The 26,885-nt window shown below is 38.1% G+C and overlaps 1 protein-coding gene and 1 long non-coding RNA gene across 2 annotated transcripts in view; one reads left to right on the top strand and one right to left on the bottom strand.

Moving 5' to 3' along the window:
• Positions 1–26,885, bottom strand: part of LOC112058748 (uncharacterized) — a 138,522-nt gene that overhangs the window by 7,501 nt on the left and 104,136 nt on the right. The window lies entirely within an intron of this gene.
• HIBCH (3-hydroxyisobutyryl-CoA hydrolase) overlaps positions 1–26,885 on the top strand; it is a 93,409-nt gene that overhangs the window by 28,299 nt on the left and 38,225 nt on the right. Inside the window, exon 7 of the mRNA XM_065560868.1 lies at positions 18,907–18,985. Coding sequence (XP_065416940.1) covers positions 18,907–18,985 — 79 coding nt within the window. The remainder of the gene's footprint in view (positions 1–18,906; positions 18,986–26,885) is intronic.

The following is a 26,885-nucleotide window of genomic DNA, read 5'->3' as shown; positions in this document are numbered from 1 at the left end:
AAACGTGAGTAAATAGATTTTGGGTTACTTGAAGTCACAGAATGTAGAAATAAGAATGTTGCTTGAAGGTGCATTGAGGTACTTTTACAGTACTGCACATATAAAAGAGTGCCACGTCTGACTCTTAATTGGCTTTTATTTAAAATTAGACAAACACCTGATTCAGATCACTTTCCTGTTTCTGACGTGTATAAGCAGATGACAGTGGAAATGGCAGGGAAATATATTAATATTAATGTATAGGTATATTTTTATTCTTTGTGACAATTCAATTTGGAACTGGGTACACAGTGAATGACAACTATCTATAAATCTTGAATTGCTGTCAAAATTTTTAATGGATGTGTTTTTCTGTAAGAACTTTAAATGAGCCAGTAGGTGGGGTTAGAGAGCTTATTAATTTTAAACCAGATATACAATTTGCACTACAAGTTTGAAATAAGAATTCCTTATGCATAAGCCATATTGCATGATTCTATATTTCTGACAGAAATTTACAATAGAAGTGAGAAGAAATATGTGGAGTGAAGGCCAGTTTGGGTCCAAAACGAAGGAAATCTCATAAGGAGACGATTTAGAGAGATTAAATTAAAGTTTAAAAAAAGTGCAAAAATTACTGCCCACTTTGCTTTGTTTGGGGCATATATATGTAACTTAAGTTGTTCTTTTTCTGATGCTTATTGAAAAGAACCCCACCAAGCTATGAGAGATTTGCCAGTGCCATGCCCAAAATATCAGTCCTATTGTACATTTAACTGATCTATTTAAACGGAGAATTTGAGGGAGTTGATTATTGATGGGTATTATCAGTCAAAATCAGGAAGATAGAAGAATCTTTGTTAGCATATTGTCCCATTCCACAGATATTAGACTTTAACTGAAAAAAATCCTCTTGCCTCATGTCAAATGCAGCACCATCATATCTAGTAGCTGCTAAATAGGATAGAAACCATAACAGCCCATAAAATATTACAGTACATACACACATTTTATATCCAAGTCTTCTTCCAGCTCAAATATTTTGTTTTTATATATATATATATATATTTTTATATATTATATAAAAAAAATAAAATCAAAGATTTGAGATGGAAGAAGGCTTTTAATAACAGACCAGCAGTGCGCTTGTGACATCTTGGAACTATAACAAAGAAAACCCACCATGATATTTTAAACTGCTGATTCCTGCCATTAATTATATTTTTGCTACAGCTACCCGCCCATTGTAATTATTGTTCTGTGGCACTTTACGTGAAGCTATGAATGTTGTTGTTTAGATCTCTGGTGCTAAAAATCTTTTTTCTAGTAATTGCATCCCTTGTATAAAAATGACAGTTATGCTAGCTAGAAATATGTACTTTATTTGTGCAAGCTGCAAAAAGGGTGTGTCTGTCATGCTGTCTCCAAGGGCACCTCTACAGTGGGGTAATGCCAATGACAGGGGTGTGATTTCTAAAGCGCACTAATGTGTTGCACATTAGTCTGTATAGACCCTGTTGGTGTGTACTAAAAGTTCCCCAATATGCTTAAATGTGGGACTGTTTCAGACTTTTTAGTGCACACCCACAGGACCCACGCAGGCCAATTAAGGTGCAACACATTAGTGTGCTTCAGAAATCAGATCTCTGTAGGGTGCATTACCCCACTATGTAGACAGTCCCCTAGAATTCTAGCCAGGGAATGGAGGAAGCTCTCAGAAGTTGGCCTATATTCTGGGCTATAAAACTGCAGCGTTTAGTTTTGAAAGCTGGGAGCTGTACTGAGAAAATTGACATTGTGGTGTCTCATTCTGTCATCCAGAGTAAAATTGTTCAATTTACAAGTCAATATGGCTCTTGGAGTTCCCAGCATGACACAGTCTGCCAGAGTTGTGAAAGTCAAATGGGCTTTTGTCTCTTGCATCTTCACTAGTGTTATCAGAATTTAACTGCCTTTTTGTTTTGTTTTGTTTTCTTTCATAAATCTGGGAGTCTGAATAGATTCCACGCCCTCTCCCATTGCTTTATTGGGTCTGATGTATTAATGGTATTTGTCACTAAAGTAAGCAAATATGTCTCAAATATACACTGGACAGATATGGTCAATTAAAGATGCCATTTGTTTAGTCACTCTTCGGTATTCCAGTTCTCTCTTCCTAAATTTAACTGCTTTGAGGAAAAAAATTAGTTTTTAATGTCCAGAGTTAGACTTACTCAGCCAATTTTGATCACTTCTGGGTGCAGTTGCAATAATTGTACTTATAAATTCGGTGTGCAAAGAGCACCTACTGTGAAAAATTGGCCTTAAAGTCTTAGCCTGGTACCTGTTAACAAAATAAAACTAACAAATCCGTATATCTTATAATTTAGAGGAAATGATATTAACAGTTGTACATTAGAGTTATAGTGATGTAACTTCCTTTTTCTGCTCTGAAATGTTTTATCAAGCTATGAGGATGGGGTCTCCATTTTGGGCAGTTAGTTGCCAAAATGTTTAAAAACATGAATATATTTCTTCCCCTATACAATAGTAAATCATCTATATATAATTGATACTCTTCATATTTCTCTGACTAGGGACAGTTCTCTATGTGAATGGCTAAAAGCATTGGTTACTGCATAGGTAATCTGACAGTAAGAAAGTTAGTCCATGGATTAATTCTTTCTATAGCCATCAATAAAACAAACATAATCCAGCAATGTTTTCTCACTTAAAACTTTATCAATTACTCACACTATGTGTAACTCCAAACCATCTTTAAGATCTCATAATTTTTAAGTATAATATACAGTTATCAAATTAATAATGGAGTAATCAGTTGATCAAAAGTCAGCTTGTCAACTAGGAGCCATAAAACTTGTAGTGCATCACCAATAAATCTGTGACACAGTGAACTCCTTAAATTTTCTCTGTCTTGCCAATCTGACTTTTTGAACAGAGTAAATATCTGTATTTTGTTTAAAAATAAAAAAAGGCCCAAAGTCAGAGAGGAATAGGTACAAAACACTAATTGAAAAAAAGCTTCCAGATGAGCCTTTAATAGTGAATATCTAAGTTTCTGTTAAGAGTTTGAAAGTGAATTCCATAGAATGAACATAAGAACGGTCCTACTGGGTCAGATAAAAAGTCCATCTAGCCCAGTATCCTGTCTTCTGACAGTGGTCAGTGCCAGGTGCCCCAGAGGGAATGAACAGAACAGATAATCATCAAGTGATCCATACAATGTTGCCCATTCCCAGCTTCTGGCAAACAGAAGCTAGGGACACCATCCCTACCCATCCTGTTTAATAGCCATTAATGGACCTATCCTCCATGAATGTATCTACTTATTTTTTGAACCCTGTTATAGTCTTGGCCTTCACAACATCCTCTGGCAAAGAGTTACACAGGTTGCAGTAACCAAAAAAGTAGAGCCCTTCCATTGTGATATAAAAGTTAAAATTTGCAATATGGAGTTACAGACACAAGTAATAATTCTGTATCAGATGTAACAAACAGATGCTTGACTCTGCAAATTTAAGTCTTAACATTTGTGTGTGTTTACTATACATTAGGTTATACAATTTTCCTTTTCTTTGAGAACATATTTTAGGCCAGTGTGCCTCTCATTCAGTTATAGAAAATAAATTTCAAATGGCCACGTTTGATAACCATCTTTAAAATTGGTGTTTAGAATGGACAGAATCTTGGCAGTAGCAAAACTTCTGGATACTACTAGTATTCAGAATTGAATGTGATCATCAAGGTCAAAATAAGATGTAGGAAAGAGTCAGAAATTTACAGATTACTAGTATACCAAAATTTCCTTCAATATAAAGCTTCTTAAAAGGTTCTGTAATGGAAAAAACAAACCAAAAACCAGACCTTGTATTTCTGTATTGCTTTCTTTTTTCTATATAGCCTTAGAGTTTTCTGCATATTTCTGTGCTTCTCAATTTGATTTAGAAAGTCACATTTCATTGTATGTGATGTTTTACAGGTCTTTTATTTCCAGTAGATGTAGTTATTTTTTTCTATATGCCTTTTCAACACTTGATTCTGTGCTAAATATAACCATTATCTACTGCAGACTCATTGTCACAAGAGAACTGAGTGTTCTGTATATGCAGTGCAAATATAAGAACACATTGTACTATGTGGAAGTTATTTGTTTCTGTAGTCAGTGTAACACTAACAGTGTACAAATTACAGAAAATAGTTGCTGATGAGTGAATCAGTGGTTGAATGTTAGGTGATATTGCTCAATAGTGGTTGAGATAGATCATAACTAGCATGAAAATTTTATCAGTACAGTTATAGACACGTTTAGCAAAATTTGATCAGCAGTTCTGTTATACTGTGTTTAATGGATGTAGCAAAATTCCCGTCAGCTTGTAGTCATGTTACTAGGAGGATGTATTGCTCTGAAGTGATATTCATAGGAATGAAATAGAATCACTTAAAGTGTGAAATATTATGAAGTAACTTGTAGCAAATAGAATTTTATTATGCAAAGGAGCTTAAATTAATTTGAGTGATAGCTGCATTTATTGTGATGTTCCCTTCCGACTTATTCAACATTGTGTAGATGTCACTCTTTGTGAGACTTCCCTTGTTGCTCATAGCAGGTGCTTAAGTGTTTTGACATCAAATCGTAAGTCTAACGGTTTGCTTGTTTTTCATCCAACAGGTGTTTATAAAAATCATCAGAGAGGGGTTTGTTTGAATTACTTGTTTTGTGGTCTTTGTAAAAATGAATGATTGTTTCTTGATGGGCTCACCCTCTCTGGTCAGCAAGGATGTCCAGTGAGAGGGACACTTCCCTCACTGTTTGAGGTGAAACATTGCCTGTACCCATGCTGCAGGATTTAGCCCCACTTCTAACGCTTTGGGCCACAGTTTGGGTTGAAGGCCTACCACCAAAACCCCAAGGTCCACAGACTGAATCCACCTTCACCCATAAACTGTTCACTGGCAACACTGTGGCACATAAGCAGCAGCCCTGGGGCCTGTGATGCAGTTTCTAGATTTATATGGCAGAAGCAGAGGATTCTATTCAATAGCTGTTTCTGTGGCATGGCATTAGTGGGTGTGGTTAACCCAACAGTCTTTCCTAGACTAGATGGCTCTTCTGTTATGAGAAAACAGCCTTGCAGTAAATTCAGATTGTCTATATGTGTTCTCTCTACAGCCTAATGATTTGCCTTCCTATATATGTGCAACTTAACATTTGATTGCTATTTTATGTTTAAAATAATCTGAATAAAAGTTGTGTGCATATATTTTTATTTAAAACAAAGACTAAAGAATTGTGACTTTAAGTGATGGAATTATAGTATGCAAACAAGTTTAGGTAAAATGACTGAAGAGTAAAGGAGGGAAGCAAGGGTGAAAAGGCTAAGGATGGTTGGCTACTTTATCTCTCTCACTTGAGTAATGATCTGTTTATAAGCAATCAGCAGAAGCAGGAGGCTGGAAATATAGTTACAGTGTAGGTATTATGTAACACTTATTTTTCAATTAGGAATTTTGTGATGGTCCTCAAATACATAAAATGTCGCATGGGAAAATCATGAGTGAAGCACCCATACCTATCTCAGTATTGTGATAACATCTGACCACTATCTTTGTTTTTGCAATATCATAATCTGCTTGTCTATTTATAATGTGTGTATAGACAGACATATTACATACAAAAATTAACACTCTTAATTAAGGCTGCAAAGTCAAGCACTCAAGTTTAGAAGTATCAGCATTAACATTGCATTTGCAACCTTTGTTTCAACCCCTTGTGTTTATGCATTATAATATGGCCTTTAATTACATCCTATTTTTCCACAGGACCTCCTGCCTCATGGAGTGCACAGGATGGATGTTGCTCACTGAATGAGCAGCTATTCAATATTTTATTTTCTCCTCTTTGGTTCAATGTATGGCCCCAGGTCTTATTTACTGCACACTATTCAAACACTGCTCTGAATACAAAATTATTAATTTCCTCATGGACTTTTCTCTGGAATTCATTGCAATAGTATCCAAGTGCTTTCACAAACCTACATTTATTTTCACAAAACCCCTCTGACAGCGGAGTGGTATTATTTCCTTTTTACGGATGGGAGCTGAGACACACACAGACATTAGTGTCAAAAATATCCACTAATTTTGGGTGTCCAATTTGAGATGCCTCTGGCCTGCATTTTTTCAGCATTTTGTAGCACTTAATTTGTTCAGAGAATGATTCTCATTGATGTCAGTTGCAGCTGTGAATGCTCAGTTCTTCTGCGAATCAGTCTTCAGGTGTTTCAAGTTTTGTTTTATATATTTAATTATTTCTCTTTCCACTTATCATCCTTACTGACTAGCTCTTAAATCTTTAACCTTTGATAAAAAACACTAAGTGTATTACAGTGCTGTGCTGTTAGAGGTTTTGATCCTGAGTTGTAACAGTCAAGCTATGTGTACACGGTTCCTTCGGGGACAGCCCAGTAACGGGCTAGATACTGCAGGAAGCACTCATAACTCTTGGAGGTTGGCGTGTGCCTCTCACTACCCTGCACAGAGAGGGTGAATTCTGCACAGACTGGCAAGTTACTGCTTGCATGGCCAGAGACTGATCTCAGGGAGCTATGCCATAGCAGGCACAGACAAGACTGCTTCACACTAAGGGGAGGTAGTAGCAAAGTGCTTCACAACCCAGAGTACTCCTGGAGAATGTCACATATCTGCTCTGAAAATCTGCCATAAGGCAAAAGTTATTGCCATCCTAAAGCCAGATAAGCTGCTTTCTGACCCCTCCCTCTCTTTCCCTCCACAAACACATGCGCACACATTCAAAATAGAAGCTTCTCCCCTAATCTATTGCATTCAAAACTGAAGGTATTTATAATTGTGAAATATACAGAATAGTTTGCAGATACTTATCTCCTATTCTGAGTCATAAATTCATATGAGATAGACTTGTGTAGTGAGTAGCACTAGTAATATAGAATATTGAAAGCAAGACTAAAAGAGATTTAGTTTGCTGATCTTGCAGTATATTTACCATCTGGCATGTTGGCGTGACTGCTAAGCTCCTGCACATGATCCTAGAGACAAATGGTGCAGTTCATTCTGTAGCTAATCTCTGACTATAATATCAACAGCTCTTGACATTTTTTTTAAGCTATTGAGTGTTCTAGGATTTATGCTAGCATATGCATTACTTTCAGGAAAGAACTCATGATGACTCACTTTATTAAAAAAAAAAATGACCTGATTACTACACGGTACTGGTGGATTAAAAAAAACAACAAAATGACTGACTTCACTAGTGCACAATATGAAAGAATGGTTAGCACCATTTTCCACCTAGACAAGGAAAAAAAAAAAAAAAAGTCGCTTTCTTGAACACTTATAATACAAATACCAGACCTGAAAATGAGCTCTCCGTAAGCTTCTCTCTCTCACCAACAGTTGGTCCAATAAAACATATTACCTGACTCACCTTGTTCCTCTGATACAAATACCTGTTTATTTTAACAGGATGTAGCACTTTAAATATTAGGACTCCAAAATGTGAGAAACATTATTTCCATTTCACTCCTGCGGGTATTGCTACACAAAGAGGCCATTGTAACATTGCAAGTCAGTGTCTACTTTGTGAGTAGAGTGCACATCTCATGCTGTAGTTTCAGACTTTTTTTTTTTTTTTAAGCTAAACTTTGGTGTCCTGAAAAGTTTGTTTTGGTTTTTGCTTCTCATATGAAGCTGCAGTACTCCTGCACTGTTGTGCACCATTGGAGGCAGTCCAGAGATCATGCACACTTCCTCTTTTATACATTTGTTCCTACTTTCCTTAACTCCACCATCTTCCTTGCTAAACAGCTTTGCCTTTCTCTCTAATTGAATCTTTGTCAGAACCACATGACTGATCTATCCCTTTCATTTGCTTATCAGACTCTCCCTCTACTTCCCTTTTAGCTCAGGATCTCATCAGTTTTTAAGGAGGAAAGTGATACCATCTGAAGGGATGGAATCCCCTGCTTGCCTGCCACCTTTCTGTGTCCCTGTGACCCCCCCCCATCCACACCTGTATATTGATTTCTCTTGTTCCCAGCATTATTCCCTTGTTCTTATTCTCAGCGTTCCTTGCTTATCTGACCCCCCTCCATCTACTTTTTCCTTTAAAAAAAGGAAAGGAGCACAAACCCTTCAATTAATTGCTCGTTCACCAGGTAGCTGTGGCCCCAATGCAGCAAGATACCTAGTCATGTGCCTAACTTTAAGCATGTGTGTAGTTCTGTTAACTTTAATGGGATGACTCACAGGCTTAAAGTTAAATACGTGTTTCTGTACCTTGCTGCACTGGGACCTCCATCTCTGTGCTTGCTTTTGCTTCAGAGGGGTGGAGGTGGCAAGATGTGCAGACATGGTGCCTACAGGAGCCAGAATGCTAGGTGCCGGGGTGGGGCTCAGAGGGTCACAATGCTGGAGCTAACCACCCAAGGGATTTGAGTTTACTTTTCCTCCTGATCCTTGGTCTCTCTCTGGGTTTTAATGGTTGCCCAGCTGCCATCTTATAGACTTCTAAACTATTTCTATGGCCACTAGGGAGCAGTTTGGAGGAAACTGATTTGCTGATGTTTACTGGACCTTTCATAGCATCAGATACTGCAGAAATCCTATAAACAAACTGAATGAATCCAAACTTTTAAAATCAGAAATCAGTAGAGCACTGATTATTTCATTACCATTGTTAAACACAGACAATTATTTTAAGTCCACAAATGTTTCATTTAAAATCAACATTAGCTGAAGACTAGCCCTGCATAGAGATGAAGAAGAGATTTGCCCTACTATTGATCCCTTATATTGTCAATATCCTGACCATGCCCGAAGATTGGTGGAAGAAAATATAAATTTCATGTACTATGTTTTCCTTAACTCTCTGGAGTGTTGTGTAAACATACAGAAAAAAGAATGGGTGAATTTAGCATTTGAGATCAGTGTCATCACCTAGTGTATAAACAACAACAAAATGTATTTATTTTCAGACCAGATCTAAGTCTTTTCATAGCATATAGGCTCTACTTTCTGTGGCATTGGAAGTCTCAAAGCTTCTGTTTCCCCCAGTGTCTCGAAAGAATCTTTGATAAAGAAATATCTGACTGCTGATGCCATGAAGCTTTGTAGGCTTGGTGAAGATAAGAGGTAGAAAGTGACATACAACATTGAAGCTGCAGCAAGGAAAAAAAACAAAAAACAAAAAACCAAAACTTACCCTTACTACTAAAAATAAGAAATTACAGAATAATTCTAATTGAATAATCAAATGTTAATCTTTGCAGTATTTTTATGTTTTAGGTAATAGACTGACAAGTGTGTTAAGGCAATACGTATGTTGCCAGCTAGCTTCACTATATCAATGGATTTCTAATAGTTTAAAACTGTATTAAATATAGTTGCAACTATAAATTAGATTAAAGCTAAAATTAATATACACACTATATCTGATACATGAATAATATATTAGTTATATTATACATTATAGTTATAGATTTAGATCAGATTGAGCACAAATGATTATGGTGGGTTTGGTGGGACCAAATTTGTTTAAATATCTGGGATTATATTGGAAGAGAATCTACACATAAAAAGCCAGGCTGGTAGTTCATCAGACAAGAAGATTCAAATACTGGGAATTTGCTAAGTAGGGCTTGGACCTTGGCCAAGGATAAAACACAATAGAAGCAAGCAATAAAATAATAAAATGAGACACTTGGACTTGAATGGCTTTTGGCAATGATTTGGAGCACAAAGAATCCGAGTGTGTCCAAAAAATGCTGGTATCAGGCATGGCACAAACTTTGTCTTTTAAAGATAGAAACAGGGTTTGAAGAAAGAAAACATTTAAAACTGAAAAGTGGATCAGCAGAAGCAGCATGAACAAAATAATTGATTAAAACAATTTTTTTTTTAAATGTAAATTGGACTTCTTGGCTTTCAATTAAATACAGGATTATTTTTAAAAATAAACATTTACAATTAAAAGCCTGTGACATTTTAAGCTACTTATAAATCTATTAAAATAATTTTAATTAAATAAAAAAGTTAATATTAAGCCATATATGTTTGCTGGCAAGTTTTAAAGAAAGTCAAACAACCAAACTGGACATCACTTGCTAGCAGCTGGAACCAGAGTTTGCTGAAGTGCTAACCAGCTTTTGACAGCAGCAGCATCTTCTGCAGGTTCAAAGAGAATATTTTGTTCATTTCAGTTTAGTTAGCTTGTTCAGTTCAATGACCAGTTCATTCACAGTTAAGACATTGACTGGGAGTTGAAAAAGCAGGAAGGTTTGTTTTCCTCTTCCCACCTAAGAATAAAAACTAGGTGTGAGAGGATGAGATTCACTGGTTCTAAAATTCTTGAAGAACGGGGTGAGCAGAAACAATAAGTTTAATTCACTAACTACAGATAATTCTTCCTTTGTTTAATAAACCGGTTAGTTTTAAATAAGAAACATGTTTCAATAGATTTATGTATCCACTGTGTTTAAGGTGGTCTTACTTAATAAAAAAGTTAAAACGCTGTTTTGTGCATTGTTAAGTAATAAATGGTATATAATCATAATTTAAATCAAGCAGGAAACCTTGATTTAAATTGATTTTAATCATGTTTTGTAGTTGTGCTTTAAACTTCTTTTTTTAAATCAGTAAAATCTCATTGGTGGTATCCATTAAAATATGCTGATTTGCAACTATTTATAGCCTTTACACTAAATCTGGCACTTTTTTGCTAACTAGGAGGATACACTATATCTGTGTTAGTGTAGGACAGTGATAGTGACGATGAAATGCTAAGGGAGATTAGAGAGGCTATCAAAATAAAGAACTTGATAATAGTGGGGGATTTCAATTATCCCCATATTGACTGGATACGTCACCTCGGGACGAAATGCAAAGACAAAATTTCTCGATACTTTAAATGACTGCTTCTTGGAGCAGCTGGTACAGGAACCCACAAGGGGAGAGGCAATTTTCAATTTAGTCCCTGAGTGGAGCGCAAGATCTCGTCCAAGAGGTAACTATAACAGGGCCGCTTGGAAATAGTGACCATAATATAACAACATTTAACATTCCTGTGGTGGGAAGAACACCTCTACAGCCCAACACTGGCATTTAATTTCAGAAAGGGGAACACTGCAAAAATGAGGAGGTTAGTTAAACAGAAATTAAAAGGTACAGTGACTATAGAGTGAAGTCCCTGCAAGCTGCATGGACACTTTTCAAAGACACCATAATAGAGGCCAAACTTAAATGTATACCCCTAATTAAAAAACACAGTAAAAGAACTAAAAGAGCCACCGTGGCTTAACATCCATGTAAAAGAAGCAGTGAGAGATAAAAAGGCATCTTTTAAAAAGTGGAAGTCAAATCCTAGAGAGGTAAATAGAAACGAGCATAAAGACTGCCAATTAAGTGAAAAAATGTAAAATGCCAAAAAGGAGTTTGAAAAACAGCTAGCCAAAAACTCAGAATGTAATAACAAAACGTTTTTTAAGTACATCAGAAGCAGAAAGCCTGCTAAACAACCCGTGGGGCCTTTGGACGATCGAGATACAAAAGGAGCACTTAAAGACGATAAAGTCATTGTGGAGAGACTAAATGAATTCTTTGCTTCAGTCTTAATGGCTGAGGATGTTAGGGAGATTCCCAAACCTGATCCATCCTTTGTAGGTGACAAATCTGCAGAATTGTCACAGATTGAAGTGTCACTAGAGGAGGTTTTGGAATCAATTGATAGACTTAACAGTAACAAGTCACCGGGACCAGATGGCATTCACCGAAGAGTTCTGAAAACTCCGCAATTACACATGTGAACTATTAACTATGATTTGTAACCTGTCCTTTAAATTGGCTTCTGTACCCAATGACTGGAAGATAGCTAATGTAACACCAATATTTAAAACGGGCTCTAGAGGTGATCCCGGCAATTACAGACCGGTAAGTCTAACGTCAGTACCGGGCAAATTAGTTGAAACAATAGTAAAGAATAAAATTGTCAGACACATAGAAGAATATAACTTATTGGGCAAAAGTAAACATGGTTTCTGTAAAGGGAAATCATGTCTTACTAATCTATTAGACTTCTTTGAAGGGGTCAACAAACATGTGGACAAGGGGGGAATCCAGTGGAGGTAGTGTACTTAGATTTCCAGAAAGCCTTTGACAAGGTCCCTCACCAAAGGCTCTTATGTAAATTAAGTTGTCATGGGGTAAGAGGGAAGATCCTTTCATGGATTGAGAACTGGTTAAAAGACAGGAAACAAAGGGTAGGAATAATGGTAAATTTTCAGAATGGAGAGGGGGTAACTAGTGGTGTTCCCCAAGGGTCAGTCCTAGGACCAATCCTATTCAACTTATTCATAAATGATCTGGAGAAACAGTGAGGTGGCAAAGTTTGCAGATGATACTAAACTGCTCAAGATAGTTAAGACCAAAGCAGACTGTGAAGAACTTCAAAAAGATCTCACAAAACTAAGTGATTGGGCAACAAAAGGGCAAATGAAATTTAATGTGGATAAATGTAAAGTAATGCACATTGGAAAAAATAACCCCAACTATACATACAATATGATGGGGGGTTAATTTAGCTACAATAATCAGGAAAGAGATCTTGGAGTAATTGTGGATAGTTCTCTGAAGATGTCCACGCAGTGTGCAGCAGCAGTCAAAAAAAGCAAACAGCATGTTAGGAATCATTAAAAGAGGGATAGAGAATAAGACGGAGAATATTTTATTGCCCTTATATAAATCTGTGGCATGCCCACATCTTGAATACTCTGTACAGATGTGGTCTCCTTATCTCAAAAAAGATATACTGGCATTAGAAAAAGTTCAGAAAAGGGCAACTTAAAATGATTAGGGGTTTGGAACCGCTCCCATGTGAGAGGAGACTAAAGAGGCTAGGACTTTTCAGCTTGGAAAAAAGGAGACTAAGGGGGGATATGATAGAGGGATATAAAATCATGAGTGGTGTGGAGAAAGTGAATAAGGAAAAGTTATTTACTTGTTCCCATAATATAAGAACTAGGGGCCACCAAATGAAATTAATGGGCAGCAAGTTTAAAACTAATAAAAGGAAGAAGTTCTTCACACAGCGCACAGTCAACCTGTGGAACTCCTTGCCTGAGGAGGTTGTGAAGGCTAGGCCCATAACAGGGTTTAAAATAGAACTATATAAATTCATGGAGGTTAAGTCCATTCATGGCTATTAGCCAGGACGGGTAAGGAATGGTGTCCCTAGCCTCTGTCAGAGGGTGGAGATGGATGGCAGGAGAGAGATCACTTGATCATTACCTGTTAGGTTCACTCCCTCTGGGGCACCTGGCATTGGCCACTGTCGGTAGAGAGGATACTGGGCTGGATGAACCTTTGGTCTGACCCAGTATGGCCATTCTTATGTACATATACAGACACTCCCCGGGTTATGCAAGACTCTACTTAAACAAATTTGACCTTATGCAAAAAGTTCCATAAGGCACAAATAAAATTTTCGAGTTGCGGAAAATATTGCATAGTGTACGGGAATACAAAGTACTGTAGTGTGGTGTGCAGAGGAATACAGTAGTAGCATCTCCTACAAGGCAAGGCTTTGCGCTCTCTCAGCCTCATGTTATTTCAGTGATACTGTATTTCTGTTATTTCATCCCATTATTTCATTCAAATCATGCCTGTCTCCTCCTCGCCTTCCTCATCTACAAATTAAGCCTATTGTCATCCACCACCAAAATGCAGCGTTCAGTGTGCCAGAACTACAATAGGATTAAGGTAAATGCAATATTTTTGGTTTTTATGCTTGCACAATATACGTTTCCAACTTACATAAAATTCGGGTTACGCATGGCTTTCTGGAATGGAATGACTGTGTAAGTCATGGAGCGTCTATCTGTACCACCATTGAGAATGAATTTTTTTTTAAAATCAGTAAAAAGTACAAATGCAAAACATGATTAAAATCAATTTAAATCAAGGTTTCCCTGCTTGTTGATTTAAATCACTGATTTAAAATCAGTCCATTCTCAATATTATCGTAAATGGTGTATACTAACTGGATCAAGTATTCCTCAGCAACATATCTACAACAGTTAAATTCCAGCAGCTATAAATCATAACCAGTGTAATTAAGTCCCCAGGACACCCACAGTCCTCCTTTATAGTAGCTTTCTTTTTAAATGTAAAATGTGTGTTCCATTAAGCAGTCCAAGTTTATACGAAGGCTCTTGCCAAACTAGCAGGAATTGCTTGTTTCAATAAGAGTTTTGAGCTTGAATAGACTTAGTTTATTGTCCCTGGTCATTCAGCACATAATAGTCTTAGCTCAATTTACTTTATTATGCAGTATTGATCTTGCAAACCAATCCATCCGGTCTTAGTAACTGCAGATAAAACTGAGTTATGTTCTTTGCGCTGGTCCATAACATTATGAATGATTAATTGTTCTGCATTTTATGCAGAAATGTGGACAAATTAGTTTTGATACATCCTAAAGTAAGACTCATGATTGTCTGGAAGCCTGGGTAATGCTCTTAGACCATTGAGAGAGTTATCGATCTAATGCAATTGTAAACCTCTGCATTCTGAAGCTTTTTGGATTAATTCCACTCATTTGCTTTCACCACTAACACCTCTGAAAATCTGTCAGCTGGAAAAGATTGTTGTGTGTTGCTTTTAATGCATCTGTATTTAAAGGTTATATTATTTAGTGTCCAGTCTGTGTTCATCACTACATTGCCTTTGGGCTTTGAGCCTAGCTTTTCAAGATAGCGATGGCAGCTTTTCAAGATAGCTATGGCATCCTTTAAATATATTTTTCTGATTCCAGGGTTTTTCCCCCAGCAAAGGCACACGGAGTGCAGAGAATATTAATAGTTATATTGTCAGATTTTTTATTTGACCAGTTAAAAATCATATCCACTGGTATGAGAGAGTTTTGATTAGAATTAGGCTTCTCTTTGCTATGCTACATTACTGCAGTCATTCTTTCTATAGCTCTGCATCCCTGAAAACTTTTTCCTTCTACTTGATGTGGTATGCATCCACAATCTGAATTTCCCCTGTAATCTTGATTTAGTAAACAGATGATAGTATTTTACAGTTTTGTTGTGAGACAGACATTTTGTGCCTGTAAACTAAATATGTACAAGGGTATTAATTCAGCTAAGGAATCCATTCCACTTGATAGTGCCATTTTTTATACACAATCAAAACAGAATATGGTGAATATCAACAGTTATTCAGCATCTTTATCATTTTGATTGTTAGCACCATTCTTAGTATTCCTAACTGCTGCACTGCTAAATCCACGCTCAATTTGTTAACATCTTATCTTGGATATTACAGGTTCTCAGACTTGATATACAGACCAAGCTACAGTGTAACCCTTGATGGAGAATATAGCTGTATTATTTTTCCTCTCTATATAACAACCATTTACACAGTTTCTTCCCATAGAGAAACCTAAGGCTCTACAGCCATCATGAGGTTGGGGGTAGGGAAGGGAGACTGGAAATTAATGACATTCACTACACAAAAATTGTACAAGGTGGTATTTCTTAGGAAGTCTTGTATGTAATTTACAAAGTTCAGCTACTACACTGGACTTCTAGAGTAAGCTTATAAAATCAGGTAGAGAAAGCATTGGCTTTGGAACTGGGAAAGTTTTTGTTTCTTGATGGTACAAGATAGATATATTTGTCTGCACATAAACGTTTAAACAATTTGAAACAGAAGTCCTTAGTGTACAAGACCGGTGCAGTACTGCTGTGGTGCAGGACATTGCTTTATTTTAGGGGAAGGGAGGGCAGGCATCAGTACCATTAACCATGTGTGTAAAAAGCTACATTTATTCTAATTTATTCTCAGACCTCAGCTGATCAGAGGGACTTAGCAGTAAAATAGACTAGTCTGTAAAATAGACTAATTAGCTGTAAAAGATTAGTCAGTTACCTGAGGGTTCATTTTTTGTTTTCAAAAATCTGTTCTATATTGCCTGCCTGCCTTCGCCTTTTTATGCCTGGTTATCACAACCTACAGGGCTTGAAGAAGAAACAACAACATTTCCATATGATAAGGAGGAAGCTTTCCTGGGTGAATGCTTTCAGCTTCAGCAGAATCTAAATTTGCATTTTCAAATAAAAATTTCCAGCCTTACTGATCACAGCCTGACATTCCATTGCTGCAGGATGGTGAAACCAAATTTCACACTTGAAGAATGTATCTGGGTAAAATGTAAGACCACCTATGTCAATCTAAAATATAATATAGATGCTAAATACTCTGATGGGTGGGCACATGTGTATGCACACTTACCCACACTTACCTTCTCAGGGCAGAATCAGAACGGCTCAGGTTTGTAACACAGGCACTATGCTAAGAGAAAGCTAGAACTTCCTTCAACTCAAGTGGTCTGGGTGAGTGCTAATCCTCACTAACCCTCTGAAGTTCTGATGACATTGTGCTACAAACCATAGCCAGCTGAAGTGTTAGGTGGCCATTGAAGTGTTAAAATATTTTATGTTCACCCTTTAAATTATGCTTGAGCCAACAATCGAGACTTTGTCCACTTGTTTGTCATTTTGTACCTTAAGTATGAAATAATGTGTATTATGGATATTGCACAATGTAGCTGTACTCTTTACCCTTATCTTTATATCCAAACCATAAATTGTTTGATTTGTCTTTTCGTCCTTGTGTACACTTGTGATGAAGTTTACAAGAAACTTCAGCATTTCAAAATTTGGCTTTGTTCCAGATCAGAATGAAAGAATTATTTTTCCTGAAAAGTTCTTGAAAACTAGAAATTCCAGGGGGGAAAAAATTGTTTTGGAAACACGAACACAAATGTTTGCAAATCGAAATTGTCACCCAGGGGACAGGCAGTAGCAGAATTAAATTGACATAGGAAATTTTCCAACCACTCAGTTCTAGTAATTTCCTGTTAGAGGCTCAAATAAATTAAAAAAAAAAAAAAAAAAAAAAAAAAGGATTCAAGAATTTGAATGAAGGCAGAACTAAGATGCCTGAAAAAAATTCAGTTTGTAAAAAAACAAAATAACCAAAAGCAGAATGTACTGGCACTGTTAAAGTTAATAGACTTATCCAAAATAAATTTGGTTCCCCTCAAAGACCCATCATCAGCGAACTATCTGAGCAAATAAATTAACCTTACATTGTATTTTGACTGTCATGTTCCTGGATCCAACAGGAGGGACCTGAGTTCTAGAGAATAAAGTATTCCATTGAGAACATTTTGCCTCCAGTTCCAGATGTTTGAATATTGGGGCTGTTCAAACACAGCACTCTGGCTTGCAGCTGTTCTGATGCTGCAGAGGGAGAGAAGCAGCCTTCTAGGTAGCCAGGACTCTAGCTATACAGGACTTTATAGATCCACCTGCAAGGTGGGAGAGTTTCAGAACTCAGGCTGCAGCCTGAACCCAGAAGTCTACACTGCAATTCAACAGCCCTGCAGCCCGAGGCCCGCAAGCCCGAGACACCCATGGGTTTTTAAGTGCAGTGTAGCCCGAGAGCACTCTGAATTGCATTCAGAAGCAAAGATGGAGGTGGTGCAAGACTTTTGGATAGCATGTTTAGTGTTCCCTAAATAAGCATGCAACTAGTTTTCTGCACTAGTGGGAGATTCAGAAGTTTCTTCAGGTGTAACCTCCTATAGAGTGCATTGGGAGGTAAGTAATCCTACAAAAGCTAGGCTGGTTGTCAGTTTAGCACTTTTGACCTTTTGCCTATGCTAAAATTATTCACTCATTTCTCTTCAGATTTTTTCTGAAGTTTTATTTTAAAGTTGGATTATTTAAAAGTGATCTGCAAAAGAAAAGAAAAAATGGGCTTGTGCCTTTAAAAAAAAAACACTTTAAAATTAGGCTTTTGTCTATACGGAAAAACTTGGATATCTACAAAGCTTGTCTTATTGACATCAGAAGTTCTAAGAAAGTGAAATCTAAATTGTAAGAAGTGATTGTCATTAAGACATGTTTAAAACCATAACCGGAGTTTTAAATATTTTTAAAATAACACTTGGAGAAGTTCTAAGAATTCAATACTCCATTGCCAACAACTTCACAAAATTGCTGAAAATTTGAGTTTGAATTGCCAATTAGTTCTCCATGGAAAAACTAGAAAGTCTCAACATTTCTGATTTCCAAGATTAAAAAAAATATGTATAAACATACACATACTATACAGAAGCAAATGAGATACAAACATGTTTCTTTTTCCTTCGCAAGTCATTTAAAAAAAAAATTGTTTTCCATAAAGGGACTGTATTTTAATCATTTAAAAGCAGGAGACTAAGGGCTTGTCTAAATGGACACTTACATCACAACAAGCTGAGGTGTGAATCTACCCCACCACGTATTAAGTGTCCGTGCGAAGCCTGCACACTCAGAGTTCCCTAGTGAGCTTTATAATCTACTCCTGTTTCAAAGCGGGGTAGATCTACCCCACTTTGAAAGTTCCTCAGTGTGATCGGAAGGGTCCACACAGACACTTAGTGCACAGCAAGCTAGTGTGAGGTAGATTTACATCCCTGATTGTACACTTAGTCTGTGGCATTTAGGCAAGTCCCGAGTGTCTAGATTCCTGGCTTCTATTTCTATATATTCCACCATGAAGCTGGGCAAGTCATTTAACCTCTGTATGTCATCTTAACCAACTAATAATACTTTACCGGGTCACAAATTTGTTATGATGCTTGCCTAATGTTTGTGCTATAAACTATTTTGGGGTACTATGTTGAAAGTCTATGTATAAAACAAAGTGTTATAGTATTTATGCAAATAGAAGTAGTTCAGTGACATGGTTTGGTAAGAAATATACTGTCAGTGGAGCTGTATGTGTTGGTTTTAAACGTTTTATTACAGTTCTGTATTTAATAAATACTTTTCTTGGTAGGGTGTTGGTCTGTCGGTCCACGGGCACTTTCGAGTGGCTACTGAGAAGACACTCTTTGCAATGCCAGAGACAGCAATAGGTAAAGATTGAATACAGTGTCTTCTTTAAATGTGTTCCAAATGATATTAAGTTTGTTCATGTAACTGAGAGAAAGTGTATTTGATTGCAAGTAGAGAAGCCCGTGAAAGAAAATGTTCATGTTATCTCCTGTCCCTTTTAAAAGTATTTTCTATTAAATAAATAGACTGTGGTCTCTGTGGTCAGAAAGATCAATTGTAATGATACTCAACCCAACACCTACTTTCCATATTGATCAAAATAAAAGATTATTGGGTTAAAATGTTTTTGGTAATTGAAGTGAGGGACTGATAGCATTGGTTAGGGACTACAGAAGACTCCTAATCTAATTGTGCCAGTGCATTTCCATTCTCAGTTGCTGTTCTAAACAAGAATTAACTGGGCAAAATGGTCTGAGGTTTTTATGATGTTCTGTAAACCAAAGCTAGAAACACAGGACTAATGATAACTTAACCCACTGCACTGCCTAAATCTGTCATTGGGATAGATTCAGACCTAGTGCAAGCAGTTAATTCCATTAATATCAGTTGAACTGCACTCACTTATATTAGGTCTGAATTTGTCCCAGTTCATTTTGCTAAGTATTTATTGAGTGAAGATAAATTTCATTTTTTTTTAAAACAAAAAAAAAAATGATTCCATTAGTCTGTGTGCCTTATTGGCAACTAAAAATCATAATATGGAAAACATGCTACCAGTTTTGTAATGGTCAAAACAAAAAAAGTCAGTGGAAGGAATTTGGGAGTGTTTACATGCATACTCTGACACCAAGGGAGAGTCTGAACAATATAAACTTTAACGAAGACAGTTATTGTAAAGCTAATAGCTTATTAAAACTGAAGGAAATAATTAATCAGGGCCCAATCCTGCAAGATGCTGAATGCCTTCAATTCCCATTGATTCCAAAAGGTAGTTAAGGATACTTAACTTGCAAGGTAAGAGACAGACAAGAAAAATTAGAGTTCACATTTTCCACTGGCAGTAATTGCATTACAGGCCATTTTTGCTTTTTGTCAGGACAATTGCAGAATTCATAATGAAATGATTATACTTTATAAATGGAACTTTAATATGAAGACTTTATAAAGGGTTAACTGATAATTTAAAAAAACTAATTCATTAACTAATTGCTCGATCTGATGGACTAACAGGTTGCTTATAAACAGTGGCTTATTAAACTCCTACTGATGTGGTTATGCGTATACTTGCTATTCATGTCTATAACATTTATTAATCATTTATTACCCCATTGTAAACCATTCATAAAAAGCATGGCCAAAATAATAACTGTTAGAGGACAAGTTATGTTTAATCTTTTAAAAATAAAATCACAAAAAATAGCTTGGTAATTTGAATTGTCTTTAATATTTACCCAGATACAAGTTGCCTGGTCTTTTGAAAAGTTGGTGCTTTGAAATTAAGTGCCTTGTTTCCAATAAGGGATGCAGAGATCTCATTTCTTTGTGAACTTTAATTGGGTAGGGGCTCTCTTTAAATGAAAAATGTGCAATTTCACAGCTATCCTTTTCTTGCATTTAATTCCCTACCATCCCACTTCTTTGTGCAGCCTTTTATAAGGTTTCATAAATAGGATCTTCTATGAAAGAAAAATATACATTGTAAGGGTAGCTATTTATTAATGAGGCATCCCATTGTGCCCTTACCAGAGAGAAGATCTGAACTGGTTTGCAGAATTATTGCAATAATCTTGACTGGGGTACTATAGTGGGTGCTTAGTACTGTCCTGTATGGTTAAGGTACAGAAAAGTTTGCCATACCCACATTTACAGATACTTTCTAGAACAGTGCTCTCTTGAATTGAGGTTTGGTCACTCCCTGAAGTTTGTTGTTGTTTGTTTTAGTTGGAGCAAAATTCATTTTGCCTCATTTCAATCCTTTAAACCAACCTCCCCACCCTAGGAAATTAAATGCAAGACAAAATAAAAACCTATTAGTGCAACATTAAAATTGTGAAATCAAACGATTTACAATTGTATTTGAATCCAAGTTCTGGCAGTGGTATTTCTATCACATTGCGCTTATGTAGACTGTTTCATCCTTCCTTCCATTTTCAAATGGAAACCGTAATACATTCCTCTGTATTAAGAATGTAGACTATAAAACTCCATTCCCTACTCCTAGGGGAATTCTGTGCAAAATAAAATTCTGCACACAATAGTTTAAAATTCTGCAAAATTCTGCATTTTATTTGTCAAAACACCACAATATAATCACACCAGTTTCAATTATTTTTGGTCATTTTATTTCAAAATACCTGTCAGCGAGTATGTCTAACAATATAAACAACAAAAAAGATTCAGGAAATGTTTTTCGACAAATAGATTCCTTTCTAGGCATATTAATACAGAACTCTGAGCAATAATTCATTTAAATTACACTACAGAACCGTATTTCCTGCACCTCTCAGAAATACTGCAAAGGCTTGGGGGAGTCAGGGATAACAGAGGAGCTGAGGGAGTGGGAAATAAATTGCTGGGAAGGAGCCTGGGTGTGAACTTGGAGGGTTGTTGGGTATGGGTGTATGGAACAGGTTTTGCGGGGAGGGGCGGAGTGAGGAGGGATTATTAGGGAGCTTTCCCCATGCAGACCTTGCTGACCCCTGGCCTCTCCCATTCAGTCAGGCATATCTGCCCCGTCCCCATGTGTCCTTGAACCCTCTGTCCACATGTGTCCCTCCACCCCTACTCAGACACCCACTCCCCCCCCATTCCCATGTGTCCCTGCACCCTTCCCCATGTGCCTGTGCCCCCACCCAGCCACTCCCCTGTCCCTATGTAGCTCTGCACTCCCTCCCCTATCACCATGTGGCCCTGCACCTCTCTCCCCCCTGTGGCCCTGTGCCTCCACTCCCATTCAGCTCCTGCCCCAGTCTGCCCTCCCCCACTAGCCCTTATGAGCCCCTGTCTGACCTCCCGGTAGCCCCACGCTGTCTGTCTCCCCATATCCCGTGTCTCTTGACCTGGCCTGCTGCAAAGGTGGCTTTGCAGGCTCTCTTTTCCCTTGCTGGCCGGGAGCTGTTGCTGTGTTCTATTGCAACAGCGCCCTCTGGTGGGCAAAAGGCAGAATTGCAGCAACATTTCAGCAGATGCTTTTTTCCATGCAAAAAAAATTAAAAATATGCACGGCTCTTTAATTATGTGCGTGCACAGTAGCGCAGAATTCCCCCAGGAGTAATTCCCAAATCTTTTTAGAATGTGGACTACACTGGAATATAGATGCTCTATGACACCCATGTAAATACTGCAACAATTGCTTACATGCGTAAGTAATAGTGGGAACATATTTATAGTTTTTTTCATCTGTCTTTTAATAAGATTGATTAGTTGGAAATGAGGAGAGAGCAAGAACCATGTCACAAATCAGCTTTTCATTGACTACCAGTAAGTGCTTCAAGGACCCGAGTTTAAGAACTGCTGCCATAATCTATACTGAGTTTCCAGTGTGTTAAGCTTGCACTGGCAACATTAATTTTTAAGATTTACTGTCTTTGAAGTGCTTGACTTTGCAAAACACTAGCATTAAGGCTGTGAGATCATTTACGCCCCTGATGAAAACTGAAGTATAAGATTTATCACTAGGGCTCCAATTTCGCCATGAAGTCACAGAAATTGTGGCATTGCAGTCTGGCACTCGGGGTCACAGCACTATTCACGTTTGGCCTGTCTGCTCCTCCACAAATAGAAATGGTGGGGCAGATGTGCCAAACCTGAGTGGCACTGCAAACCTGTGCCCCAGGTCACAATGCCTTGAGTGCGGAGCGGGGCCCAGCCCTGCAAGACAGGAGCCACGGCTGTCAGGTGAGCTCGTTCTCCAACCCCGGCTGCCTCAGCCTCATTTTTTAGCACTCCAAAATGTTCATATGTTGATGTGGGGGGTGGGGAAAGCACCTACCTTTGGTGACCTATGTTTTATAATCCCCCCCCCCAATCTCTGCCATGAAGTTTACTTAAAGGTTTGTGCCAAATTGTAGCTTTACTTACTATATGGGTCAAGAACGAAATTGCCACCCTTTGTAAAGCATTGCAAACATGGGTATGGTTAGAGCACAGAACCTGAAAATCCAGAGTTCTATTTCTGGCTCTACCACTGACTTACTCGGTGACCTTAGACAGTTCATTTTACCCTCCCAGTGCATCAGTGCTCTGAGATTTAGTGTATCTAAAGCGTTCAGATGCTTGGATCAAAGGCACTGTATTTGTGCATAACATTATTCTTCATTACAGTTTTTTCACTGGGTTTTGGGAATCAGAGTGGATTTGTGTGTGTGGGGAGGAGAGCAGGGTTGGCTTTCTTCTGAAGTGCAGGCGTTGGTCCCTGGCAGATATAGGATATTTGACTAGGTTAAAAAAATTAAAATAGAATTAAAAAAAAGAAGTCTGATCTAAGATGACAAATCCTGTGTTCAGTGTAACAGTTTTTAGAGTTAAAATTTTCTAATCAGTATGAACTTTATATACATTGAAGGCCTCAATTTATTAATACAGCTGCACATTATTTAACTGTTAAATATGACAAATTACATTAATACTTTTTCCAGAACAGCACTCTTAACTCATCTTGCCTTTCTATTTTGACTGGTGATATGAAGTGTCCCAGACAAGGATAAATTGCAATTCTTTGAGTATATCAGTTTGGATCCCACTGTAGGTGCACATGCACCTTGAGAGAGAGAAATTAGAATTTTTAAAATACCAGGGTCTGTTGGGGGCAGTGCATGGGCCCTGTGCTTGTTTATGCTCTCATTTGAGGGTGACCCTCTCAGTGCTGGAACACGGCAAGTCTGTACTCTGAGACACTAAGCCAGTTTTAAGACCCTGTTTGGTGAATAAATCTTAATTTCACACTTCCCATGTATTTCTAAAGGATGTTCCTAAAAAAGAAATTGGTCAATGACCCCCCTGTACTGTAGGGCACCAAACTTTGCACCAATTGTCACACCTCATGGCTGAATCCAAACACTCAGGGTTCACACTCTGCCTGTCAGAACAGTCCTCATCAAAAATGGATGCAGTCACTGCCCCATCTGTCTTGTCAAAAAACAGACCAGATGGACTTGCACACAAAGCACACAAAGCACCTTTCTCTGCCATGACCCACAAGTCCATGGCCAGCCATCTTGAGCCACAATTGTAAGAGCAGTCCATACAGGTCACTTCAGACTCAATGACGACTGTTATGACCACAGCAAGGCCAGATAAACCATCATCAGTCCTGGCTCTCAAAATTCATTAAACTTCAGAATTGAACAGTGGGCAGAAGTGCAGAGGATGGCCAAAGTTGTGATTGAGAACATTGACACCACACACCCTGAACATTGCTATGTTCAGGACCTCAGCATTGACAGCCACAATACTGATAACTCCAGCTCTTGTACTGGCTGCCATGACACCAGTGTGTCAGACATTAATGCTATAACCACTTATAAACAGGAAACAAATCTGTGTAGTCAGACTGAGCTTAAACTGCTCCAGTGCTGAAGGAAAGTCCCAGAGTGAGACTTGGCTAGTGACGGGTCTAGTTACCGATGCCAGTGATGGAGCTGAGCAAGGACCTGGGCATATATCATACAGGCTCTATATTATCTCCAGAGATGAAATGGTGCCCAGTGCTAGCACCAATACTGTACGTTGAAGAAGAGATATTCTTCCTTACTATGGCCAACATATTCCTTCTCAGTGGCATTGGACAGAAATCCCTCTCCCCTGCCATCAGAGAATGATCCCCGGAGGATATTGGGGAGCCCCCATTTAAACAGTTGTCCCATACAGTGTGGGAGTGGCACTGGGTTGGCCAGGCTCAACCAGGCCAAGACCTGTGTGGCATGCTACTATGACCATATTGGCCTTCCTGGGTGGGACAGTCCTCTCGTGTCAAGAAGCAGATCTCATGCTCCTCCTCTCCATCCCATGTGGCTTAGCTGGCTCAGCCACCCACACTGGAACTGAATGTGGGCCCACAGGAGCAGGAAACAGATGGACAACAGTGACCCTCATGGACCGTAAGAAGTTAGACTTCTTTGGGTACAAACCATATTCATCAGCCTCCTTGCAGTGCCAGGTGGCAAACAACCAAGCATTGTTCAGCAAGTGTAATGAGCCTCCTGCACATGAGGGTAACCCCATTTCTTTCTAAAATCTGGCAGGATTGCAAGGATGAAATGAAAGATCATTGAGGAGGGGAAGATGATCCCAGAAAATCACTGTAGGTGGTCATACATGCCTCTGGTATGGCCAGAAGTCAATGGCTACAACTGTCACAATAAGGCAGGCCTTGTGGTGTGAGGTAGGCATCCTGTGTACAGTACAGGTTACGATTAAGGACCAGCCCTTCGATAGAATGGAGCTCTTCAACCAGAGGCTACTAGATGAAGTGCTTCATTCCCTCAAGGGGTACACTGTGGTCTCTGGGAATTTATACACTGGCTCCCTACAAAAAGGCCTAAAAATATCAACTCCAGCTTGTCTTCTGCCTCTTCAACCAACCTGTTACCCTCTGAGGCATCAGATTTAATGGGAGTATTAAGTTTCACATCAGAGCTGTTCAGAAGGAAGGAGTAGGCTTCAGGAACCAACTTGACCCATTCTACTGGGCCTGGAGAGCTATGACAGCTGACAAATGGGCATTAGACATATTGCCCAAGGCTTCCTAATTAGTGCCATTTGTTATCCCCCCCATGCCCCCTTCCCAGTCCCTCTTCACGACCCTTCTCACAAAATCCTGTTACAAACAGAAATAGGAGCCATAGAAGTGGTACCACAGGAGTACAGGGGAAAGGCTTTTACTCCAGGACAAGGAAATATTAGATGGATAAAGGGGGTCTTTGTCACATCCTAAACCTGATGAGACTAAACAAACGTTGCTTCAGATTCAGGATGCTCCATCATTCCATCTCTCGAGGATGAAGATTGGTTTGTGGCTTTCAAATTGCAGGAGGCATACTTCTATTTAGTCAGCTATTTCCTGAGAGGCCCAACCATCCCCCCCCAGCAGGGTATTGTGTGGAAGAAGTTGTTTAATTGTGGGTATATATTGAATGGGAAGACACATGTTCAGATATTAAAATTGGTTTTATTTTGTGTACTAGTCATTCTACTTATGCGATGCAGTAAACTTTGTAAACAAAAGTTATATTCTGACTTTGTAAACAAAGTTTACAGAATCAGAATATTGTAAATGTCAATGCCATTACAGGGCAGAGATTCCCCCCCCTCCCTACACTGTTATTGTGACAATTGACACCCTATACCCCAAAATACCAACATTTGATCAGTATTGTATGTTTATAGTTTGTAGGGAAACTGGGAGACCATTCATACAAAAAAAAAATTGTCATAATTTTTTTGACCTGCAAATACTATTCACATTTACTAAATTTTAGTGTCTTGATAACTGGGAAAATTGCAGATTTCTATGGTGTTAGTAAGTAATTGTTTTATTGGATAATACTTACAACCCATTTTGCAATAGAGTTTTAAAAAGTTTGATTCTATATATAACTTGCAATTATATAAGGTTATTTATTGAGCCATAGCTAGAAAATAAAATCTACTCTTATCTTCCCCCCCTCATTCATCATTGTACAAAAAGTTCTTATAGTCATTAGAATTCAGTTGTGCTTGATACAAGAGGTACAGTATACAAATCCAGAAAGTGTTATTGCTAAGAGTTTGGTAGTTCCTCAAAGGCCCAAAAATCCAAAGTTATACTCATACTATATTTAATTCACACCATGGTGCTCCAATACAGCAGAAAAGGGTACATTATTGTAAATGCTCTTTTGCCTATGCATTCTGTGGGCTGGAGAGCAGCATGCATGAATTGAGTAAGAAGTCACAATTGAGGTAGGTGCGGGTGCATGTGCATGCACCCCAGTCCACAAC

This window comes from Chrysemys picta, chromosome 11, assembly GCF_011386835.1.
Source record: "Chrysemys picta bellii isolate R12L10 chromosome 11, ASM1138683v2, whole genome shotgun sequence".
NCBI classification, from domain to species: domain Eukaryota; kingdom Metazoa; phylum Chordata; order Testudines; family Emydidae; genus Chrysemys; species Chrysemys picta.
The sequence above is the reverse complement of the archived record's forward strand: the minus strand, read 5'-3'. Positions and strand labels throughout refer to the sequence as shown.